At 46.4% G+C, this 25,226-nt stretch overlaps 1 protein-coding gene across 2 annotated transcripts in view; it reads left to right on the top strand.

Moving 5' to 3' along the window:
• LOC131723111 (protein shisa-8-like) overlaps positions 1–23,737 on the top strand; it is a 41,049-nt gene extending 17,312 nt beyond the window's left edge. The window contains exons 2-4 of one of the 2 annotated variants that reach the window (XM_059016529.1): positions 6,370–6,512; positions 16,341–16,457; positions 21,389–23,737. In XM_059016529.1, the coding sequence (XP_058872512.1) occupies positions 6,370–6,512; positions 16,341–16,457; positions 21,389–21,807 (679 nt within the window). In that variant the 3' untranslated portion in view covers positions 21,808–23,737. The remainder of the gene's footprint in view (positions 1–6,369; positions 6,513–16,340; positions 16,458–21,388) is intronic. The other variant, XM_059016530.1, reaches the window with a different exon arrangement.
• The last annotated feature ends 1,489 nt before the right edge of the window (positions 23,738–25,226 follow it).

The raw sequence follows: 25,226 nt of genomic DNA, 5'->3' as shown, positions 1-25,226 counted from the left end.
CAGAGTACCTCTTCCTGCCTCCTTCTACTCAGCAGCCTAGAGCAGACTGACTGCTCTCCTTATAAACCCTGCACCTGGCTCTAATTTACAATCATAGCCAGGTGCAGGTGATAATTAACAATAAAACAATTAACAGAAAACAATTAACCCAGACAAATGTGCATTCCGCACATGTTTTTACTGCAGAGAGGTTTTAACCCCCTCCCTGCTGTCTCACTATATATATATATATATATATATATATATATATATATATATATATATATATATATATGAACATAATCTTATTTAACATCATGTAATCAAAGAAACCACAAAATTATATCCCAAAAGTCTATCAGAAGCCATAATAGTAGGACAGCAGTATTTCATATTAGATTTCGAAATGTCACATTTTTTAATTTTGGTCAGTTTTTCATTCTGCATATGGAAATACTGCATATTCAATATGTTAACATAACATTATTCAGCAGGTTTCATTCGACTTTATGAAGCAAAATTAATTCCATAGGGTGAACTTTTGGCCACAGCTGTAGAATTTTCCTAAAATTGATTTAGTCTGCATGAAGTTCAATATTTTATATGTGTTTCCTGCAAAAGTATTCTTCAATAAAGCAAAGAAATTACAATTTTGTTGTTCCTTATGCAACAAGAGGTTGTAAATGAGCCCAATTCGGCACACGCTGATAAGCTCTCATGCACAATGTGAACCCTATTGCTTTATCTTTCAGCCCTAATTACAGTGGATGGAAATGTCATTTTAAACCTACTGCACTGCACCAAACTGACATGAATATATCAGACTTTATGCCAGCCATTACCTTCATTAAAACTATTCTACAGAAAATCATGTCACTGTGTATGGCCGCGTGGTGTGTAGGGGGAGTCACACAGTCGGGAGCGCAGGGGGTCCCCGAGGGTCTCCCCTGGTAAAGGCACAACCGCGTGGTGTGCTGGAGGAGTCACACAGTCAGGGGAGCGAGGAGGTCCCTGAGGGTCTCCCTTGGTAAAGGCACGGCCATGTGGTGTGCAGGAGGAGTCACAGAGTCAGGGGAGCGCAGGGGTCCCCGAGGGTCTCCCCTGGTAAAGGCACAGCCGCGTGGTGTGCAGGGGGAGTCACACAGTCAGGGGAGCGCAGGGGTCCCCGAGGGTCTCCCCTGGTAAAGGCACAACCGCGTGGTGTGCTGGAGGAGTCACACAGTCAGGGGAGCGAGGAGGTCCCCGAGGGTCTCCCTTGGTAAAGGCACGGCCGTGTGGTGTGCAGGAGGAGTCACAGAGTCAGGGGAGCGCAGGGGTCCCCGAGGGTCTCCCCTGGTAAAGACACGGCCGTGTGGTGTGCAGGAGGAGTCATACAGTCAGGGGAGCGCAGGGGTCCCCGAGGATCTCCCCTGGTAAAGGCACTGCCGCATGGTGTGCAGGGGGAGTCACACAGTCAGGGGAGCGCAGGGGTCCCCGAGGGTCTCCCCTGGTAAAGGCACGGCCGCATGGTGTGCAGGGGGAGTCACACAGTCAGGGGAGCGCAGAGGTCCCTGAGGGTCTCCCCTGGTAAAGGCACAGCCGCGTGGTGTGCAGGGGGAGTCACACAGTCAGGGGAGCGCAGGGGTCCCCGAGGGTCTCCCCTGGTAAAGGCACGGCCGCATGGTGTGCAGGGGGAGTCACACAGTCAGGGGAGCGCAGAGGTCCCTGAGGGTCTCCCCTGGTAAAGGCACGGCCGCATGGTGTGCAGGGGGAGTCACACAGTCAGGGGAGTGCAGGGGTCCCAGAGGGTCTCCCCTGGTAAAGGCACAGCCGCGTGGTGTGCAGGGGGAGTCACACAGTCAGGGGAGCGCAGGGGTCCCCGAGGGTCTCCCCTGGTAAAGGCACGGCCGCATGGTGTGCAGGGGGAGTCACACAGTCAGGGGAGCGCAGGGGTCCCCGAGGGTCTCCCCTGGTAAAGGCACGGCCGCGTGGTGTGCAGGGGGAGTCACACAGTCAGGGGAGCGCAGGGGTCCCCGAGGGTCTCCCCTGGTAAAGGCACGGCCGCGTGGTGTGCAGGGGGAGTCACACAGTCAGGGGAGCGCAGGGGTCCCCGAGGGTCTCCCCTGGTAAAGGCGCAGCCGCGTGGTGTGCAGGGCATGTCACACAGTCAGGGGAGCGCAGGGGTCCCCGAGGGTCTCCCCTGGTAAAGGCACAACCGCGTGGTGTGCAGGAGGAGTCACACAGTCAGGGGAGCGCAGGGGTCCCCAAGGGTCTCCCCTGGTAAAGGCACAGCCGCGTGGTGTGCAGGGGGAGTCACACAGTCAGGGGAGCGCAGGGGTCCCCGAGGGTCTCCCCTGGTAAAGGCACGGCCGCGTGGTGTGCAGGGCATGTCACACAGTCAGGGGAGCGCAGGGGTCCCCGAGGGTCTCCCCTGGTAAAGGCACGGCCGCGTGGTGTGCAGGGGAGTCATACAGTCAGGGGAGCGCAGGGGTCCCTGAGGGTCTCCCTTGGTAAAGGCACGGCCGCATGGTGTGCAGGGGGAGTCACACAGTCAGGGGAGCGCAGGGGTCCCCGAGGGTCTCCCCTGGTAAAGGCACGGCCACGTGGTGTGCAGGGGGAGCCACACAGTCAGGGGAGCGCAGAGGTCCCTGAGGGTCTCCCCTGGTAAAGGCACAGCCGCGTGGTGTGCAGGGGGAGTCACACAGTCAGGGGAGTGCAGGGGTCTCTGAGGGTCTCCCCTGGTAAAGGCACGGCCGCGTGGTGTGCAGGGGGAGTCACACAGTCAGGGGAGCGCAGGGGTCCCCGAGGGTCTCCCCTGGTAAAGGCACGGCCGCGTGGTGTGCAGGGGGAGTCACACAGTCAGGGGAGCGCAGGGGTACCCGAGGGTCTCCCCTGGTAAAGGCACGGCCGCGTGGTGTGCAGGGGGGAGTCACACAGTCAGGGGAGCGCAGGGGTCCCAGAGGGTCTCCCCTGGTAAAGGCACGGCCGCGTGGTGTGCAGGGCATGTCACACAGTCAGGGGAGCGCAGGGGTCTCTGAGGGTCTCCCCTGGTAAAGGCACGGCCGCGTGGTGTGCAGGGCGTGTCACACAGTCAGGGGAGCGCAGGGGTCCCCGAGGGTCTCCCCTGGTAAAGGCATGGCCGCGTGGTGTGCAGGGGGAGTCACAGAGTCAGGGGAGCGCAGGGGTCCCCGAGGGTCTCCCCTGGTAAAGGCACAGCCGCGTGGTGTGCAGGGGAGTCACACAGTCAGGGGAGCGCAGGGGTCCCTGAGGGTCTCCCCTGGTAAAGGCACGGCCGCGTGGTGTGCAGGGGGAGTCACACAGTCAGGGGAGCGCAGGGGTCCCCGAGGGTCTCCCCTGGTAAAGGCACGGCCGCGTGGTGTGCAGGGGGAGTCACACAGTCAGGGGAGCGCAGGGGTCCCCGAGGGTCTCCCCTGGTAAAGGCACGGCCGCGTGGTGTGCAGGGGGAGTCACACAGTCAGGGGAGGGAGCATAATTGGACAATCTGGGAGAAAAACAGGAGTAAAATAATTTGACACTATTAAAGAATGTTTGAAATCAACACCCACATCTCTCTAAATGAAATTACCAGTACAATTTAATTCAGTCCAATTTAATACACGTCCAATTAAATCATGCTTCGGGCCATGTGCGATCAGCATCTCTGCAGAGCTAATAAAGAAACTGTATGCGATACTGTTGAGATAACAAAGGGGGCTGGATGCGTGAGAATTAATCTGCACAGCACTAATTGACTTGAATGTTCCTGACGTCTCAGCATTCAAACAAGATCATCTCAATGACACTAACAATGTAACAGGCCACTCGAAAAGGCTATACTAAATACATTACACTGAATACACTGGATGTAACCCCTCCCCTGATTCACCTGTATGAAAACTCAACCAGAAACCAGACTCAATACAGTTAAAGTTAATACTTTGAGATTTTGGAAATAGTCGCTGCAGAGCAGCTTCATCCATTCCAGGTTTTACTACCAGCTTGATCAGCCCCAGTGTGTATAGGTAACAAGCTTAGGTGTGTCTTATTATTAAACTCCTAGTGAAACCAGGAATGGGACTGCTGTGCAACAGGAGTCTTATTCCCATCCCTGTATTGTCTGCTTCAATGTCCCCCGAACAAAATTAAACATGCATTTTAAAATATTATTCAGACATAAAAAGTCAAATAGCTATTTAACAAACAAAAATAATAATCTCCAAAATGGTTCTAAAAAAGAGAGATCTCTAATATATTAAAAGTAACAATGAAAAATTGTCAAATATTGTGTTGCCCATCCTTGTTAGTCAGCCTGGTACATAATACATTTAATAGATAATAGGATATGAAACAAGCATGAAACAAGAGAGAGAGAGAGAGAGGAGAGAGAGAGAGAGAGAGAGAGAGAGGAGAGAGAGAGAGAGAGAGAGAGAGAGAGAGAGAGAGAGAGAGAGAGAGAGAGAGAGAGAGAGAGAGAGAGAGAGAGAGAGAGAGAGAGAGAGAGAGGCTGTGTGGTCCAGAGGTTAAAGAAACAGACCTTATAACCAGGTGGTCCCTGGTTCAAATCCCACCTCAGCCACTGATTCATTGTGTGATCCTGAGCAAGTCACTTAACCTCCTTGTGCTCCGTCTTTCGGGTGAGATGTAATTGTAAGTGACTCTGCAGCTGATGCATAGTTCACACACCCTAGTCTCTGTAAGTTGCTTTGGATAAAGGCGTCTGCTAAATAAACAAATAAACAGAGAGAGAGAGAGAGAGGAGAGAGAGAGAGAGCGAGAGAGAGAGAGAGAGGAGAGAGAGAGAGAGAGAGGAGAGAGAGAGAGAGAGAGAGAGAGAGAGAGAGATGATTTACAATTCCTTATTGACAATATACAAACAGTTTGCCTTCATTTCACCCCAGCAGTGCCTGGGTGTCTGAAAGCGTGTCAGTAAGTAGGAGAAGCAGCTGATTAGTTATTGACGTGAAAGAAGCCAGTGAAAGGGGTGGGGACAATTATACCCTCCAGATAACCCAGGAAGTGAAAGACGGTCTAAAAGCATGGCTTGTGCAAACACAGATATCTTTACGCTGGTGTAGTACCAGACATCGTACAATGAAAATCCATGTTCGCTATAAACATGTGTTTCTTTCAAAACTCCACATTCGAGACCTGAGAACTTCCTAGTTAAGCTTTCAAATAAACCATTTATATTTGGATCTGAACATGATTCTGGCATTTTAGCTTCCACCGCTAAACCAGGGAATCTTCCATTCATTGTGCTAATTAATTAAACTAATTAGTGTCAATTCTATATCGACTATCATACATCGTCTATTAATAGCCAAGACACAATACTGTACCTCTATACACCTCTGAGTTCAGGAGCTGCAGTTTTAGTTCCATAGACGTTTGAGATTGAACACAGTACACTGGCCTGCCCAGTGCATTATGGGTAACACTTTAAAATAACGTCTGCAAATTCCTGACGAATTCCAGCTGAATCCCACAGGAATCACACCTTCTGTACTTCCTCCAAGTTCTGAACTCATTCATTTTCAATTCAGCCCCCTGTTAATTCATGTGGATTTAATTACCCGTTTTCATTCCACGTTCCTTTGTAACAAATTATGTCGATCACATGTTTAAGGCAGGCATTCATACTCTGTTGTTCATCCACCAGGGGATTGTGAGTAGTGTTAATTAATGCATGAATGTGATAATTGTACACTGTGGCTAATCAAGCGCATAGTAACCTGGAATGGGTGAAACTGCTATGCAACAGGAGTCATTGCCATCCCTGCAATAATAATACTGGTTTACCTCCATTCCAGGTTTTACTAGCAGTTTGATTAGCCCCAGTGTGTACAGGTAACAAGTTCAGGTGTGTCTTATTATTAAACTCATAGTGAAACCAGGAATGGATCAAACTGCTGTGCAACGGGAGTCTTATTTCCAGCCCTGTACTGTATGTATTAAGAAAACCTATTTTGAAACCAATTAACTACACAATCCCTTGTAAGACAGAAGTGTTGTAAGATTGCTTTAAATAAAAAGAGAGAGACTGCTTTAAATATTCTGCCCTCATTTGGTCCTGTACTGTTGTTGAGTTGCATCTATTTGACAAAGGCTGTAATGAAGCCCAACTCTCTTACTGAGTATAGATGTAGGGCTGATCTCCTGGCCTAATTTAGCTGGTACTGTGCTGGGCTGCAGTGTGGAAGGCAGTGGGTTTCAGGAGCTCAGTGGTTAGATAAAGAAAGCGCTGGGCTGCAGTGTGGAAGGCAGTGGGGTTTGAGGAGCTCAGTGGTTAGGTAAAGAAAATGCTGGGCTGCAGTGTGGAAGGCAGCGGGTTTGAGGAGCTCAGTGGTTAGATAAAGAAAGTGCTGGGCTGCAGTGTGGAAACTGTCTTATTTCTCACTCTATTTCCTCTAGGGCTCTGACGGATCTTCTCAAGCAGCCTGGGACAGTGACTGTGGACCAGATAGGACTGGAGAGAACTGTGGCCTGTGTCCAGGTTCCTATGGGAGGCAATGGAGTGACGGGAATGTCTGAGAGAACAATGCCGAACAGCGTAGGTAAGAGAAGCAGCTGTTAATAAGGCTGTATTTTTATCATGATAACAATTTTCTTCATGGCATTTCGTGTCATAAAATTAGGCATTTAAAGATATTTCACAGTTAAACATAATGGCCCTGAATATCAAAAATGTCTCCAACAGTCCAAAACTCGCTGTCTCTGTCTGTTTTACCCCGACTCTTATCCTGAACGTTGTTTCCATCATAAAATGAAACACTTTTATGCTGTTTTCCGACAGGTGAAATGGATGCAATTTCCATAAAAGAGGCTGAATAACTATTGAGTATTTAAATGAGAAACATATATGTTAATGACACAAATTATAGTTTTTACGTAATTTCAGGATTTGATCTCTCTGCAAATTAAACCAGTCTCAGCAAAACCCAAAGGTAACCGTAGTCCACAGAATGAATCCAATCAGTGAAAATAACTCCAAAGTTCTTGAGTCTTTATTGGTACTTGATACTTTTCAGAAAGTACAATTTCTAAAACAAAACAAAAACTTCTGCTATCACATCACATTCTTAGTCTCTCTCTCTCATCTCGCATTATTGAGGAGTTTGGTGATAAAATGAGTGATCAAGAGATGATTATCGGTATGTACTATTATTACGAGTTATTTGAAAAATATAGTGAATGAGGGGTGTGGCGGTGCTGGTGATGCAGTACTGAGTGTCCTGTTGATATGCAGTGCCTTTTAAACCTATTTTACTGTGAAAAAATACTTTTAAACAGCGTGTCTAAAATAAACTGTGCTTGTGAAAATAAATTGGACCTGACAAGCCTGACACGCGCTGAATAAATGGACTGCAAAGGGTTAACCCTTTTAGTTAAGTTGATCTGAGGATGATATGAGGTAGTTAACTTCTGTATTACTAGCCACTGATCACCAACTTCCTGCAAGACCTGTGAAACAAATTGTGGGCCACGATCAGACAGGATTCTACCAGGTATTCCTGATCTTGTAAATATTTCCTGGACGAGGATCCTCCTGATTACTTCAGCTGTGATTCCAGGAGTAGTAATCCAGAACAACAAGTAAGAACATAAGAACATAAGAAAGTTTACAAACGAGAGGAGGCCATTCAGCCCATCTTGCTCGTTTGGTTGTTAATAGCTTATTGATCCCAGAATCTCATCAAGCAGCTTCTTGAAGGATCCCAGGGTGTCAGCTTCAACAACATTACTGGGGAGTTGGTTCCAGACCCTCACAATTCTCTGTGTAAAAAAGTGCCTCCTATTTTCTGTTCTTTGCTTCTCAAGTGTTGACTTTAGTGCTTTGGGGCAAGTGCTACATGAAGTCCAGTCCAACCATTTCCCAAGGTTGATGAACTTCAGTTTGTTGAATTTTTCCAGCTGGTAATCGATTCTCAGGCTTGTGTACTTCACATATTTCACAGTCTCGCACATAACTACAATATCTTTCCACATTTTTTCCACACTACAAGGATCCTTTTGAGTGTCTTGTATCTACTGAAATGTCCACTTCAAGGATTCTCATGGTAAGCAGAAACGGCTTAGTGAACGCAAAACCTGTGGGATATAGAGTTGATAGTAATATCCCTGGTCGGGTTGTATTTACTTTCCTATAGATTTTGTCCTCTAAAATCTGAAAACAAACCGAACTTTCCGTGTTTAGGAGATTTCCATCAGTAGCAGCCAGAGCTTTCTGATACAGCTCTTGTATTTCTTTATCAGCCTTCTAAGAACATAAGAAAGAACATAAGAAAGTTTACAAACAGGTCAGACATTACAATTTTCCCTTTGCGGTCCGATGTCGGACCCTGTCTGACATCATCAAAAAGACGTAAAAAACAGGTCTCTAATCGTTTTTTTTCACTGGAAAAAGCAGAGAAAACCATTCAATGGCCGAGTGAGACCTATAGGAGCCAAGAGAAGCTGAAAAAAGGGGTGTCTCTCAGCAATACACATAGCCCTGGCACCACAGAGATAAAATGGACATAAACAAACAAGATAGCTGCTTCTGCATCCCGCGCTAAAACGAGTCATCAAGAGATGATTTATCAGTATGCACAACTATGAAGGGGTATGTGAAAAATAAAGCTAACAAGGGGTGGGGCTGGGCTGGAGATGCAGTACTGAGTGTCCTGTTGATATGCAGTACCTTTTAAACCTGTTTTACTGTGAAAAAATAATTTTAAACAGCGTGTCTAAAATAAACTGCAAGTGTGAAAATAAATTGGACCTGACTCGCCTGAGACACACTGAATAAATAGACTGCAAAGGGCTAGATCTAGGAGTAGGAAAAGGTTTTAAAAGCGGCACAGACCTTAAATCCTCCTGTTCTAAGTTAAACATTGAGTCTGCCAAAGGCAAACTGCTTGTAACTGGAACAGCCTTCATTAATTTATCTTCACCTCTCAAAACAAGCTCAGCCAAATTGACTTCATCCATTATACAACCTCGTTTTAACACCTATCAATATCCTTAATGTTATTCGAGTCCCTGTTCGGGCGCCAGATTCTGTAACGGATAATTATGTTCGGGGCCAGGTAAGTTTATTAACTTTACAAAGAAAAAGAAAAATGTTTACATACAAATCATTAGCAGGACTCAGAAGCAAAACTAGGTTTTACCCACTAAACCCCAAAGCAACATATAGAATAAAATATAAGGATAGAAAAGGTTCAGATCTGAAGAGCAAATTTAGCAGTTCACTATAATCCAAAAAGTCAAAAATACGTTCAGCCCAGCCAACAACTTCTCAAAACATAGAAAACACTGGTTTGTAATCTTCCACAACTCCTCCCATTTCGATGAAAGCATGCTACAGTCTCTCTGCAGCAAAACCCCAAGATACCCGTAGTCCATAGAATTAATCCAATCAGAAAAAATAACTACAAAGTGCTTGAGTGTTTTTTTAGAAAGTGCAATTGCTAAAATAAAAAAAAAATAAAAAAATTCTGTTGTCACTACTCCTAAAATTTTAAGAGTTTTTCTAAATATTTAAATCCTTACCTGAAAATATGATTTGGTCATCGTTCATTGAAAGGAAACTGTTGGTAAGAGATAAAATAATGGATTTTAAAGATGGTCCGCACTCTTTTAAAGGGAGGGCCAGTGATACTGTTAATAAAGCTAATAAGAGGCAAGAGAATGGATTTTAAAGATGGTCAGCGCTCCTTTAAAGGGAGGGCCAATGATGCTGTTAATAAAGCTAATAAGAGGTGAGAGAATGGATTTTAAAGATGGTCAGTGGACCAGTGATACTGTTAATAAAGCTAATAAGGGGCTCCTGAGTGGCGCATCCAGTAAAGGCGCTTTGCGTGGAGTGCAGGATGTGCCCTATAGCTTGAAATTGGGAGGAAATAATAAAAATAATTGGCAACGACTAAATTAAAAAATAAATAAATAAAGCTAATAAGAGGTAAGAGAATGGATTTTAAAGATGGACAGCACTGCTTTAAAGCGAGGACCAGTTTCCTGGTTCATTCCAGGCAGCTAAAGCAGCCCACAGCAGGAGGCTGGATTAGAATTGAATTAAAATGCAGTGAGTGTCTGCTTGTGTGAGCCGCAGTGACAGCAAGTGACTTCAGGAGATCTGTACCCCCCCGGCTCCCCCCTGGCCAGTATCCACACGAAGCCCCCTAGGGGCGAGTATCTGTAACAGCACAGCAGCTGTCAACCTCCCTCCTTCTGTTAAATTGTTAAATATGAATACGGCACAAATTACAAAAGAGCCAACTCGCATTACCGCTGCCCTGCAGGGCTGAGTCATATTCTCCTTTCCCCTCATCTCACGGTCTGCTTTTTTTACTGCATAGTTCTTTGATAATGTTTAAAAATGTAGAAATATAAATACTTAAAAAGAATTCACGTGCCTGTTTCACCCTCCTCTTGGGGTCTGGCTTCCAATCTGGGGGGCTAGGTGGCACAGACAGACAGACAGACAGGCAGACAGACAGACAGACAGACAGACAGAAACGCAGTCAGAGGGCCAATTCACTAGCCTTCTTTGAAGGTGCAACAGTAATAATATTGCTAGTGCTAATAAGAGGTTAAATAATTATTTTCAAAGCCTTGGCTAGTACTCCTTTAAAGGGGAGGTGTAATAACATTGCTACCACAAAAATAAGATTATTTTCTCTTCTTTTCCATCTGAACTGCTGTTACGTCTCTGAGATTTTGATGTGCATTCAAGTTAACTTCAGCAAATGTCAGACAGGGTAGCGCCACTGTGTATGTGTACAACTGACATACAGACTTATGCAATGTTATATCCAGTGAAGTACCAGTCTGACACGAGCTCAGAGGCACACAGACTCTTAACTGCAACAAGCAGCCTGGTTTGACTCAAAAACACCAGCGAAACACAGAAAACCCATTTCAACTAGAAAGATTCCTGGAATATATATCAATTATGCATTGCTATATAACAGAGCCAAGTGGTGCAGACAGACAGACAGTTGGTTAATTCAGACAGACAGATAGACAGAGGACCAATTCACTAGCCTCTCATTCCTGCCTTTCACCTTCCTCTGGAGGCCTGGGTTCAATGTGACAGCTTAAACTCGACCGAATGAGCCAGTTTTACCCCGGGGATGAGACGTGGCATTTCCATGAATCTAACAACATACGGGGGCCCATGAGGTTAAAACGAATAAAGCCAAACTCGCATTGCTGATATTTTATAGATATACTTTGTAAATTTAGAATTGGTTTTAAAAAGCTCAGAGATTTCTAAATAATCCTAACCTTATTGTTTCCAGTCCCTCAGCGAAACTGAAAAGACTTTAGCGTTCAATAATACAGTCGGTCAAAAATAAACCGAATGTTATCACAGAACAGTCAAGTGACACGCAACTTGACATTAAAACCTACAGACCCACGACAGTCACTGTACAACCGGACAAATAAAACTTACAAGGAATATCGCTGTTTGGGTGATGTAAAAAACTGAAGTTTGTCATTATTATGAATATATGTATGCATACTCCACTTATTTGCAAACTACAGCCACACAGGCATATCCCCTTGAAAGTGTCCTGAGGGCATCAGATGATTGGTAATGGGTTTTAGGGTTAGGTATTGGGGTTCAGGTTAGTTTTTAGGGCAGGGGTTGATTAAGGTTAGGGTTGGGGTTGGGTTAGGGTCAGGGTGGGTTGATTTCGTAGAGTTGCCAAGCTCTGGAAGTGAAAGATGGGAGTAAATGACAAATGCCCTCCAATCATCTGATGCCCTCAGGACACTTTCTAGGGGTTATTCCTTTACGCTGCCCACCCCTGTGCTAACTCGGGAGGGCGAAGACGAACATACGCTGTCCTCCGAAGCGTGTGCCGTCAGCCGATCGCTTCTTTTACACTCTGCAGGCCCACCATGCAGCCACCTCAGAGCTACAGCGTTGGAGGACAACGCAGCTCTGGGCAGCTTACAGGCTAGCCCGCAGGCACCCGGCCAGACCACAGGGGTCACCAGTGAGCCGAGGACACCCTGGCCGACTTAAGCCCTCCCCCGTCCCCCAGGCGGCACTCGGCCAATTGTACGCCACCTCCAGGGAGCTCCAGTCCGCGGTCGGCAGTGGAATAACCTGGAGAACCGGCAACGTCCAGGCTATAGGGCGCATCCTGCACACCACGCGGAGTGCCTTTACTGGATGCGCACCTCGGGAGTCCCATAAATGTCGGTTTTAAATCTTTGTTTTACACTCGGCGAGCAGATTTAGCTAAATCCAGAGCTGACATATCCGTCCATTTGAGCTTTCTCTGGTCGGGTGCCTGCGGGCTTGCCTGTAAGCTGCCCAGAGCTGCATTGTCCTCCGACGATGTAGCTCTGAGTGACTGAATGGTGCGTCTGCAGTGTGTAAAAGAAGCAGGCGGCTGACGGCACACACTGCGGAGAACAGCGTGTGTTCGTCTTCGCCCCTCCCGTGTCAGCACAGGGATGGTAGCATTGAGCTGAGCCTAAAAATAATTGGCCATTCTAAATTGGGAGAAAATGATAAAAACAATTGCCGACTACTAAATTAAAAAACAAAACCAAAAAAGCGATCTATAAAAATGTGCTTGCCGGGTGTAAAACTAAGATTTAAAAACTGGAGCTCTTTTCCTCTGATTTATTTCACATGCTGGATTTCAATGTTGAAACTTTGCTAAATATTTTCAGATTTATAAATTATATCTGAAAGTACACATTTGAACATTTATTTAAATTGTTTTTCACGAGATTTATAAACCTGAAAAAAGATAGGCATGTTTTGTTTTAATCTGTGAAAACGTACAAGATTTAAGCTAAATCTGGGGAAAAAAGACATTAAAATGTTACTGCTTTTTTTAAACTTGGTGCCCCATATTATTGATTTGAAACGTAATTTTAATTGTTCAGGTCAGATTAATCATTATCCAACAGCTCTGGCCAAAAGTTTTGCATCACCTTGAATTTTAGGATTGAGACAATTAAAAAAAAAAACATAATTTTGATCTTTGATTTAACATCATGTAATCAAAGAAACTACAAAATGATATAGCAAAAAGTCTACCGGAAGCCATAATAGCAGTACAGTAGTATTTCATGCTAGATTTCGAAATGTCACAGGTATATGGAAAACTACAAAGCGGTATGTAATTCAATATGTTAACATTATTCAGCAGGTTTCATTTGACTTTACGAAGCAAAACTAGTTCATTCTATAGGGTAATGAGAAACTTTTGGCCAGAGCTGTCGACAGGTTTAACTGATATAATGCGACTGACCTTGCTTACTCTGATGTTTTTTTTTACTGAAATGTTTTGTCAAGGTTTTGCATTAAGGATGCTTCTCCTGGCACTCTTGTTGTGTTTTGTTCAGTCCCTCTCTTTGGGTCAGGGTAGCCCTTGGCAGCGGGAGTTTTTATTTACGCACATTGTTCTAATTGACACATTTAATAACAGACAGTCTGCAGATCTCTCTAACCCCGGGGGCAGCTGTGTTGTGTGTCTGTGTGTTTGTGTCACTTGGCATCGCCCTCACTCTGCTCCACCGGCCCTCGCTCGTTTGTTTGTTTGTTTATTTATTCACCACAGTTATTAGAAGCGTCTGTCTGTCTGTATGTACCGTACCATAACATGTAGAAAACATAAAGTACTGATTAGAGGAGAAACCTCAAAATGGAGCGAGGTAACCATTGGAGTACCACAGGGATCAGTATTAGGTGATTCTGGTATAGTAAGCAAAGTTGTTAAATTTGCAGACGACACAAAAATAGTAGGAGTGGCAAACACTGTTGCAGCAGCAAAGATTATTCAAAATGATCTAGACAGCATTCAGAACTGGCAGACACATGGCAAATGACATTTAATAGAGAAAAGGGTAAGGTACTGCACACAGCCAATAAAAATGTCCATTATAAATATCATATGGGAGATATTGAAATTGAAGAAGGAATCTATGAAAAAGAGCTAGGAGTTTATGTTGACTCAGAAATGTCTTCATCTGGACATGTGGGGAAGCTACAAAAAAGACCGACAAAATGCTTGGATATATTGTGAGAAGTGAATTTAAATCAAGGGAAATAATGTTAAAACTTTACTATGCATTCGTACAACCTCATCTAGAATATTGTGTTCAGTTCTGGTCACCTTGTTACAAAAAGGATATTGCTGCTCTAGAAAGTGTGCAAAGACGAGCGACCAGAATTATTCTGGGTTTAAAAGGCATGTCATATGCAGACAGGCTAAAAGAATCGAATCTATTCAGTCTTGAACAAAGAAGACTACGCGGCGATCTGACTCAAGCATTCAAAATCCTAAAAGGTATTGACAATGTTGACCCAGGGGACTTTTTCAACCTGAAAAAAGAAACAAGGGCCAGGGGTCACAAATGGAGATTAGATAAAGGGGCATTCAGAACAGAAAATAGGAGGCACTTTTTACACAGAGAATTGTGAGGGTCTGGAACCAACTCCCCAGTAATGTTGTTGAAGCTGAAACTCTGGGATCCTTCAAGAAGCTGCTTGCTGAGATTCTGGGATCAATAATCTACTAACAACCAAACGAGCAAGATGGGCCACTGAGTTTTGCGTATATCTAGAGAAGCACTTGTCCGATTGTAAACGTCCTTCTTTAACATGCTATTGACTGTATCACAGGGATGGAAATGAGACTCCTATTGCATAGCATTTTTACTCATTCCAGTTTACTACCAGCTTGATTAGCCCCGGTGTGTCTAGGTAACATGCTCAGGTGTGTCTTTTTATTAAAATCATAGTGAAACCAGGAATGGATCACACTGCTATGCAGCGGGAGTTTCATTCCCATCCCTGGCATGTGATCTGAAAATAAGCTAGCCCTGAGCAGCCCAGCACAACCAAGGGAATAATTAGTTAGTCAGTCGGAGGGTGAGGAGCTCTGTGCCTCTCCTCATTACTGTTTTTGTAGCAGTGTGAGCTCTGCTGATTACTGCAGGGAAGAGGTGAGAGGGGAGAGGGGAGAGAGATGTGAGAGGGAGAGGGGAGAAAGGGGAGGAGGGGAGAGAGAGGTGAGAGGGAGAGGGGAGAAAGGGGAGAAAGGGGAGGAGGGGAGAGAGAAGAATGGGAGGGAGAGAGGCAGAAGGAGAATGGAGAGAGGGGGAGGGAGACTGGAGTGTTGTAGTCCTAAATCAGAAGGTACTGGAAACCCTGGCTTTGTCAAGGTCGATGGAGTGACCTGTGTGGTATTTTCAAGCCGACTGGCTCATTGATTGGTGCTAATTAGCAATGGAACAATCAACTAATGGGGTCCGCTGACACCCAGGGCATCTATAGATGGGAAAACCTGATTGAGAGTCACATTGTGTTAAAGTGCTGGGTATAAAATTGCACGGGGACCATAGTAAACATGTCTCATAGTAAAAGCACAGCAAATTGTAATAAAGCACAGTGAAAGCTAAAGCATAGGGAAGCATCGTAAAACACAGAGAGGTATTGTAAAGCATAGAGAAGAATTGTAAACTATAGAGAGGTCTGGTAAAGCATAGGGAAGCATTGTAAATCACAGAGAGGGGTCGTAAAGCATAGGGAAGCATTGTAAAGCACAGAGAGGTCTTTTAAAGCATATTAAAAATAGTACACTAACCCTTATAAAAGCATAGGCAAAGTTGCTATTGCTAATAAGAGGTAAGAGAATGGATTTTGAAGATGGTCAGTGCTTCTTTAAAGGGAGGGACCAGTGATACTGTTAATAAAGCTAATAAGAGGTGAGAGAATGGATTTGAAAGATGATCAGCGCGCCTTTAAAGGGAGGGGTCAGTGATACTGTTAATAAAGCTAATAAAAGGTGAGAGAATGGATTTTAAAGATGGTCAGCGCTCCTTTAAAGGGAGGGACCAGTGACACTGTTAATAAAGCTAATAAGAGGTGAGAGAATGGATTTTAAAGATGGTCAGCACTCCATTAAGAGCAGCAGTGTATGATAAGAAATCACTGACCGTAACAAATACCCTCCGTTACCAGAAAGTTCACCCAGTCCAGTGCTCACTGGTTTCTGAATCACACGCCATTAAAGTCAGTTCTACTCCACTGCATCCTTACCGGGATCTGTCTGACATGATCATCTCTAATTGAAACCGAAGGGCTGAGAGATGCTCAGGGAATCAGGCAAAACGTGTCAAAAGAACAGAACCTTTGCTTAACCTTTTTGATGGCTGCCATTGAAATTGCCATAAGAGAAAACAGAACAGCAGGCTTTTAATATCACAGTATGGTTCATCTTATTATTCCAATCAGGAGCTTGCCATTGTGACAATACGACTGATCTTATTCTAATCAGGGGCTTGTGCCGACCGCCCCCAATCACTCCCATTATGATCTGAGCCTTTGAATGTGGTGTTGGTAAGTTTTTCTTTCTTTCTTGCAGATCACGGGCATTTAAACAACGCAAATCTGGGATTGATGAGGGCGCATAATAACCTCACCACTTCCATATCAATTCCTGGGTCGCCCTTTAACAGATACACCTCACTCAAAGCAGTGGGTGAGTAATGATGCATTACAACACATTGAAGCAGTGTGGCTCTAGTGGTTAGAGCTGAGAAGGGAGGGAAGCAGTGTGGATCTAGTGGTTAGAGCTGAGGAGGGACTGGGAGGGAGTGAGGGAAACAGTGTGGCTCTAGTGGAGCTGAGGAGGGACTGGGGAGGAGGGACTGGGAAGGAGGGAGGGAGGGAAGTAGTGTGGCTCTAGTGGTTATAGCTGAGGAGGGACTGGGAGGGAGGGAAGAAGTGTGGCTCTAGTGGAGGTGAGGAGGGACTGTGAGGGAAGCAGTGTGGCTCTAGTGGAGGTGAGGAGGGACTGGGAGGGAGGGAAGCAGTGTGGCTCTAGTGGTTAGAGCTGAGGAGGGACTGGGGGGAGGTAAGCAGTGTGGCTCTAGTGGAGGTGAGGAGGGACTGGGAGGGAGGGAGGGAAGCAGTGTGGCTCTGGTGGTTAGAGCTCAGAAGGGAGGGATGCAGTGTGGCTCTAGTGGAGCTGGGGGAGGGACTGGGAGGGAGGGAAGCAGTGTGGCTCTAGTGGAGCTGGGAGAGGGACTGGGAGGGAGGGAAGCAGTGTAGCTCTAGTGGAGCTGAGGAGAGGAAGCAGTGTTGCCCTAGTGGAGCTGAGGAGGGTCTTGGAGGGTCTGGGAGAGAGGGAAGCAGTGTGGAGCTGAGGACAGACTGGGAGAGAGGGAAGTAGTGAGGCTCTAGTGCAACTGAGGAGGTACAGGGAGGGAGGGAAGCAGTGTGGCTCTAGTGCAGCTGAGGAGGGACTGAGAAGGAGGGAGGGAAGCAGTGTGGCTCTAGTGGAGGTGAGGAGGGACTGGGAGGGAGGGAAGCAGTGTGGCTCTGGTGGAGCTGAGGAGGGACTGGGAGGGAAGCAGTGTGGCTCTAGTGGAGCTGAGGAGGGACTGGGAAGGAGGAGGGAAGTAGTGTGGCTCTAGTGGTTAGAGCTGAGGAGGGACTGGGAGGGAGGGAAGCAGTGTGGCTCTGGTGGTGCTGAGGAGGGACTGGGAGGGAGGGAAGCAGTGTGGCTCTGGTGGAGCTGAGGAGGGACTGGGAGGGAGGGAAGCAGTGTGGCTCTAGTGGAGCTGAGGAGGGACTGGGAGGGAAGCAATGTGGCTCTAGTGGTTAGAGCTGAGGAGGGACTGGGAGGGAAGGAGGGACACAGTGTGGCTCTAGTGGAGCTGGGGGAGGCACTGGGAGAGAGGGAAGCAGTGTGGTTGTAGTAGAGCTGGGGGAGGGACTGGGAGGGAGGGAAGCAGTGTGGCTCTAGTGGAGCTGAGGAGGGACTGGGAGGGAGGGAAGCAGTGTGGCTCTAGTGGTTAGAGCTGAGGAGGGACTGGGGGGAGGTAAGCAGTGTGGCTCTAGTGGAGGTGAGGAGGGACTGGGAGGGAGGGAGGGAAGCAGTGTGGCTCTGGTGGTTAGAGCTCAGAAGGGAGGGATGCAGTGTGGCTCTAGTGGAGCTGGGGGAGGGACTGGGAGGGAGGGAAGCAGTGTGGCTCTAGTGGAGGTGAGGAGGGACTGGGAGGGAGGGAAGCAGTGTGGCTCTAGTGGTTAGAGCTGAGGAGGGACTGGGGGGAGGTAAGCAGTGTGGCTCTAGTGGAGGTGAGGAGGGACTGGGAGGGAGGGAGGGAAGCAGTGTGGCTCTGGTGGTTAGAGCTCAGAAGGGAGGGATGCAGTGTGGCTCTAGTGGAGCTGGGGGAGGGACTGGGAGGGAGGGAAGCAGTGTGGCTCTAGTGGAGCTGGGAGAGGGACTGGGAGGGAGGGAAGCAGTGTAGCTCTAGTGGAGCTGAGGAGAGGAAGCAGTGTTGCCCTAGTGGAGCTGAGGAGGGTCTTGGAGGGTCTGGGAGAGAGGGAAGCAGTGTGGAGCTGAGGACAGACTGGGAGAGAGGGAAGTAGTGAGGCTCTAGTGCAACTGAGGAGGTACAGGGAGGGAGGGAAGCAGTGTGGCTCTAGTGCAGCTGAGGAGGGACTGAGAAGGAGGGAGGGAAGCAGTGTGGCTCTAGTGGAGGTGAGGAGGGACTGGGAGGGAGGGAAGCAGTGTGGCTCTGGTGGAGCTGAGGAGGGACTGGGAGGGAAGCAGTGTGGCTCTAGTGGAGCTGAGGAGGGACTGGGAAGGAGGAGGGAAGTAGTGTGGCTCTAGTGGTTAGAGCTGAGGAGGGACTGGGAGGGAGGGAAGCAGTGTGGCTCTGGTGGTGCTGAGGAGGGACTGGGAGGGAGGGAAGCAGTGTGGCTCTGGTGGAGCTGAGGAGGGACTGGGAGGGAGGGAAGCAGTGTGGCTCTAGTGGAGCTGAGGAGGGACTGGGAGGGAAGCAATGTGGCTCTAGTGGTTAGAGCTGAGGAGGGACTGGGAGGGAAGGAGGGACACAGTGTGGCTCTAGTGGAGCTGGGGGAGGCACTGGGAGAGAGGGAAGCAGTGTGGTTGTAGTAGAGCTGGGGGAGGGACTGGGAGGGAGGGAAGCAGTGTGGCTCTAGTGGAGCTGAGGAGGGACTGGGAGGGAGGGAGGCAGTGTGGCTCTAGTGGAGCTGAGGAGGGACTGGGAGGGAGGGAGGCAGTGTGGCTCTAGTGGAGCTGAGGAGGGACTGGGAGGGAGGGAGGGAAGCAGTGTGGCTCTGGTGGTTAGAGCTCAGAAGGGAGGGATGCAGTGTGGCTCTAGTGGAGCTGGGGGAGGGACTGGGAGGGAGGGAAGCAGTGTGGCTCTAGTGGAGCTGAGGAGGGACTGGGAGGGAGGGAGGCAGTGTGGCTCTAGTGGAGCTGAGGAGGGACTGGGAGGGAGGGAGGGAAGCAGTGTGGCTCTAGTGGTTACAGTTAGATGTATTCCATTACAAGCTCACAGACGTTACTTCAGTGACAGCAGGCTGTTCATTTAGATTCGCTCCACAGACAGCTTGACGAGTCGCACTGATTAGTGAATTTCATTCAATGTCCTCGGAGAAGCACAGCAAGGCGGCACTAAGCTGTGCCCGGGTCCGGCTGGCCAATATGCGCACAGCGCCCTCGACAACCTAATGGTGCTGCCACCCCCTGTCATAGCAAATATATTACACAAAAAGCAAGCAAGTGAACTGTGACCAGGACGTCACCCCTTCTGTATTTGCTGGCTCGCAGATCCCCTATTATAGTAGTTTCCGATAAATTTAAATGAAGCACCTTTTTGACTCAGTTTACTCTAGTTTCAAAAACACTGATCAAGGAACCAGAGCCCAAATACTTGTCTGCTTGACTCACTTTAGCTTCAATAACACTGATGAAGGCACTAGAGCCCAAACTAGAGCTTGACTCAGTTTTTTTACGGATTACCTTGTGTGGCGATTATTAATTGCTTGTGAAAATCAAAGAACAGATATTTAAACTTTAAAATATGTAAACTATTTAGAAAGGGGGGGAGGGAAGCAGTGTGGCTCTAGTGTAGCTGAGGAGGGACTGGGAGGGAGGGAGGGAAGCAGTGTGGCTCTAGTGGAGCTGGGCAGGGACTGTGAGGGAGTGAGGGAAACAGTGTGGCTCTAGTGGAATTGATTAGGGACTGGAAGGGAGGGAGGGAAGCAGCGTGGCTCTAGTGAAGCTGAGGAGGGACTGGGAGGGAGGGAGGGAGGGAAGCAGTGTGGCTCTAGTGGAGCTGAGGAGGGACTGGGAGGGAGGGAAGCAGACACTTGTGGAAGTTGATATTAATAAGAGGGTTTTGAAACTGGGCTGTGATTCAACCCTAAGGAAACTCACGCTGCTTGACAGATGCTGATAACTTAATTAAATAGTCAAGGGCCTTGTGACTCGCAGCGTGAATTTGGACGTTTGTCAGAAACAGAGGTGAAAACACACTGGCGACCCGTCTCATTGCTTGCACCCAGCCAGGAACTTCCATACCTGCGAAAGTGTTAGCTAAAATAAATTTAAAACAGAACTCAGTTCATAAAAAATCGACCCTCAATGGTATTTACAGAATATTTAAAGGGCAGTCTCTTGTAGATTGGATTCTTCTGAATTCTGAGTTTGTATAGACATCTGTCCAGCCCCTAATTACTTCTTAAGTATTATTAGATGGAAATGAATGAGATATATTGGAATGGACTCATAGTTTAGTTTTCGCTATGGTCCCTTGCCTTTTTATGAGGTTTGGAATCAATCTGAGTGGCTGTTTTTTCAGAAAACATATTCTAGGAGTGTAAGAGACAAGTTAGGTGAAGATCTGTGCAAAATGAAGGCAGTTTTGTGTTCCTCGTAGACAAACAGACACAGTGAATAAGGCCCCCCATTATTTTTTAATGAGGACCCTAAACACGGATCTAGCCGATTACACGTCTCCAGCAGGCAACTAGAACTGAAGAGCAGCTCCTGAACTCACAGATGAAGCAACTCAGACTTTGCAAAATTATATAACAGTATTTGAGCAATTTCAATCACTCTGAATACTGCATCATTAAAACACTGCTAGGAACTTAAATCTGCACTCGCTTAATTACCTAACTGGCTTTTGTTTAGGAGTTTAGGACAGCTTAAAGAAAATAAATTTTCAGAAGAGGTGCAACCTAGTTTTCAACACAGACTCACATTGAAAAACAGGGTATTTTCCATCAAGAAAGAATATTACTATAGAGATCAGAAAGTCTCTGTTTTGTAAGAACCCTTGTAACAAATGGCTATCTTATTACAAACATGCGCCTGGCCACTTTATTAAGAATGGTCCCCATTTAAAAAGGACCAGCGATCCTGTTAATAAAGCTAATAAGAGTAAGAGAATGGATTTTAAAGATGGTCAGCACTCCTTTAAAGGGAGGGGCCAGTGATCCTGTTAATAAAGCTAATAAGAATTAAGAGAATGGATTTTGAAGATGGTCAGCACTCCTTTAAAGGAGGTCCGGTGATAATGTGTCTTATGATTATAACAAAAATATCTCTCTCTCTCTCTCTCTCTCTCTCTCTCTCTCTCTCTCTCACAGAAACGGCCGGCAGCCAATACTACAAGCACTACCCAATGGCATCCCGGGCCCCTCAGCCGAAGCCAATTGGACTGCACCCTAAGGACAAGCCCCTCCTCCAGGCCCAAGACCTACATGCCCCATTGGCTGCTGCGCTAAGCCCCTCCCCCCAGCCCAAGTCCAAGGTTTCCAAGGTGACACATCCCCTGACCTCAAACTCCGCCTTCAAAGCCTGGGACACCGCCCACAACCACCCGCATCAGCAGCCCCGTCCCCAGCATCAACAGCAGAACAGGCGTCAGGCGTTCAACCACAAACGTCAGTTCAGTATTGAGAACCTGCCTGAGCTTTTTAACCAGCCCTTGGGGTACGGGCGCCCCCCAATGCAGCCTGCCCAGAGACAATTCTCAACCAACAGCAAGACTGAAGTGACGGTCTAAACTACCAGTTATAGCCCAGTTCAGTACAGAACAGTAAGTGCTGTGGTCTTCTCTGAATTAACAGGCTGCAAATGTGTGTCTGTGAACTTGTAATCTAATGTAACTGCTAGAGCCACACTCACTGACTCCCAGTCCCTCCCTCAGCTCTACTACAGCCACACTGCTTCCCTCCCAGTCCCTCTTCAGCTGTAACCACTAGAGCCACACTGCTTCCCTCCCAGTCCCTCTTCAGCTGTAACCACTAGAGCCACTCTGTAAAATCAGTCTTTAGCTGGCTATGATCTTGTCTGGAGAATTCTAAGTGCCAGGCACTGACACTGTGACTTTTCAATTAGCCCCACCCACTCTACATTTATACAGACAGAGAGAGAGAGAGAGAGAGAGAGAGAGAGAGAGAGAGAGAGAGAGAGAGAGAGAGAGAGAGAGAGAGAGAGAGAGAGAGAGAGAGGGCGAATTGAAAGATCACATGATCTGAATGGAATGAACTCAATATTGGAGGAGCAAGAGAACCCAGAACTGCTCAGAATGATTGAACCATCAAATGCTCTATAAAGTTCTGAACTATTTCCTATTGAGATGACTGAAAGGATTGGTTTATTAACAGTCCATTAAATAGAAGTGAATATATATTTACAACTTAGCAAAATTAAATTGAGGCGTGAAAATGATGCAAGTCAAGTCGTCCACTTCATTTGATTTGAAATGCGTTCTGCTTTTTTCTGTGTGGTTGAGTCTTGGATCAATGTAGATGTTTGAGTGTTTCAAGTTCCATTTAGAAATGAGGCTAGGACAGTGAGCTAATTCACCAGCCTCTCATTCCTGCCTTTCACCTTCCTCTGGAGGCCTGGGTTCCAATCTGGGGGGCTAGGTGGCACAGACAGACAGACAGACAGACAGACAGACAGTGGATACCACAGCATTAAACATCCCAAAATAAGCAAACACCAGTCTCTGCTTGTATTACGAGACAATCGGGATCTGAGAGCCAGCGAATACAGAAGGGGTGACATCCTGGCCTCGGTTCTCTGGCTTGGTTTTTGGTGAATGCCAGGCAGTGCTGTGTGGCCTCTCCTGTGTAATATATTTGCTATGGCAGGGGGTGGCAGCAGCATTAGGTTGTCGAGGGCGCTGTGCGCATATTGGCCAGCCGGACCCGGGCACAGCTTAGTGCCGCCTTGCTGTGCTTCTCCGAGGACATTGAATGAAATTCACTAATCAGTGCGACTCGTCAAGCTGTCTGTGGAACGAATCTAAATGAACAGCCTGCTGTCACTGAAATAACGTCTGTGAGCTTGTAATGGAATACTGTAACCACCAGACCACACTGCTTACCTCCCTCCCTCCCAGTCCCTCCTCAGCTCCACTAGAGCCACACTGCTTCCCTCCCTCCTCAGCTCCACTAGAGCCACACTGCTTCCCTTCCTCCCAGTCCCTCCTCAGCTCCACTAGAGCCACACTGCTTCCCTCCCTCCTCAGCTCCACTAGAGCCACACTGCTTCCCTCCCTCCCTCCCAGTCCCTCCTCAGCTCCACTAGAGCCACATTGCTTCCCTCCCAGTCCCTCCTCAGCTCCACTAGAGCCACACTGCTTCACTCCGTCCCTCTGCAATAGCAATTTCAGCAGTTAATTTCGCTCTTGTGTTTTGCTTAGTGTAGAAAGGCACTGCGGGCTACATGCATTGCTTCATCTGTCTTTGTAGATAAAGCTTGGCACTTTTGGTTCAAGCGATTGTCGTGGCAACCACTGTAAATATCCCCCCCCCACCCCCCCCACCCCCCCCACCACCACGAGTCGAGAACAATCAGCGACTGACAATCCTGCCATTGTGAGGTACTGTATGTTTTGCGATGTGAATTACACTCAGCTCCACTATCTGTCTGTGCCACCTAGCCCCCCAGATTGGAACCCAGGCTTCCAGAGGGAGAGGAAAGGCAGGAATGAGAGGCTAGTGAGCCTAAATATATATATATATATATATATATATATATATATATATATATATATATATATATATATACATACATACATACATGATTTTATGAGAAACTGGATTCACCCAGAACATCCGCGGACCAAGACCAAGCACTTCATGTCGATTTGCGATGGCGAAGAATCATTTCATTCCCCTATTTCTGATCATTTTTTTTTCCAAAAAGGGCTTCTAATCATTCATTCTGTTTGTCAATCTTGGGAGTTCGTTTGCGCTGTGTTGGGGTTAAATGTTTCTAAGCTGCAAGTATGAATATTGGGGTTTACGCATGATTATTAATTATATTTCCTTTTTGAAGGGATCTAGAAGGTTCTAGGTTAAACTGTTGACTTTTCAAGAGTTCTTGAAAAGTTCCACATTGAGTTGTGAAATGATCTTGAAGCTTGAACGCTTGAGTTCTCAAAAGTCCTAGAATAATCTGGGCTAAATTCTCGAGTGTTCTTGAAGGTTCTAGATTGGGGCGATTGAGTTCTCAGTGGTTCCAGTTTGAACCATTGTATTCCTAAGGTGTTTTGTCAAGGTTCTAGATCTGACTATTGAGTTCCCAATGGTTCCTGAAGGTTCTAAGTGAGTTCTAGTGGATTTTGACTATTGAACGGTCGTTGCCATTTCTATATTATTTATTTCTATTATTATTATTTATTTCTTAGCAGACGCCCTTATCCAGGGCGACTTACAATCGTAAGCAAATACATTTCAATTACAATTACAAATAGATTATATTGCAGTACAAAAACTATAAAATGTAAAGACGTGCTGTGCCTACATTCACTTTTCCTTTCTGTAAATCAAAAAAAAGTCTTGCCAATGTAAATAACCACTCTGAGATAGCTTGGTTCTGGTGTATAACCAGGGTTTTTGATATTTGTCGATTTTATTGTGATATTAAAAAAAAAAAAAAACCTTTATAAATAAAATATGATACAACTGTGTTTTAATGACCTGTCAGTACAGTCTCCTTACTACTATAGCAATACGATCCTGAAGACCCTTGTATGTGAATTCTGGTGTACAATATATATATATTGAAAAATGTGTTCAGTTTTGTTTAGCAGATAATGGGGTTTTACAGCTCTGGTCAAAAGTTTTGCATCACCCTCTATATAGAATGAACTCATTTTGCTTCATAAAGTCGAATGAAACCCTTTTAATAATGTTACGTTGACAAATTGAATTACACACCGCTTTGCAGTTTTCAATATAATAAACGAAAAATTTGACATTTCGAAATCTAACATGAAATACTGCTGTACTACTATTATGGCTTCCGGTAAGCGATATCATTTTGTAGTTTCGTTGATTACATCATGATGTTAAATAAAATAAATAAATGATATCGTTTTTTTGTAATTATGTCTCAGTCCTAAAATTCTAGGTGAGGCAAAACTTTTGGCCAGAGCTGTATAATTGACTGAAACCTCACAATGGA

Source organism: Acipenser ruthenus, chromosome 53, assembly GCF_902713425.1.
Source record: "Acipenser ruthenus chromosome 53, fAciRut3.2 maternal haplotype, whole genome shotgun sequence".
NCBI classification, from domain to species: Eukaryota; Metazoa; Chordata; class Actinopteri; order Acipenseriformes; family Acipenseridae; genus Acipenser; species Acipenser ruthenus.
The sequence above is the reverse complement of the archived record's forward strand: the minus strand, read 5'-3'. Positions and strand labels throughout refer to the sequence as shown.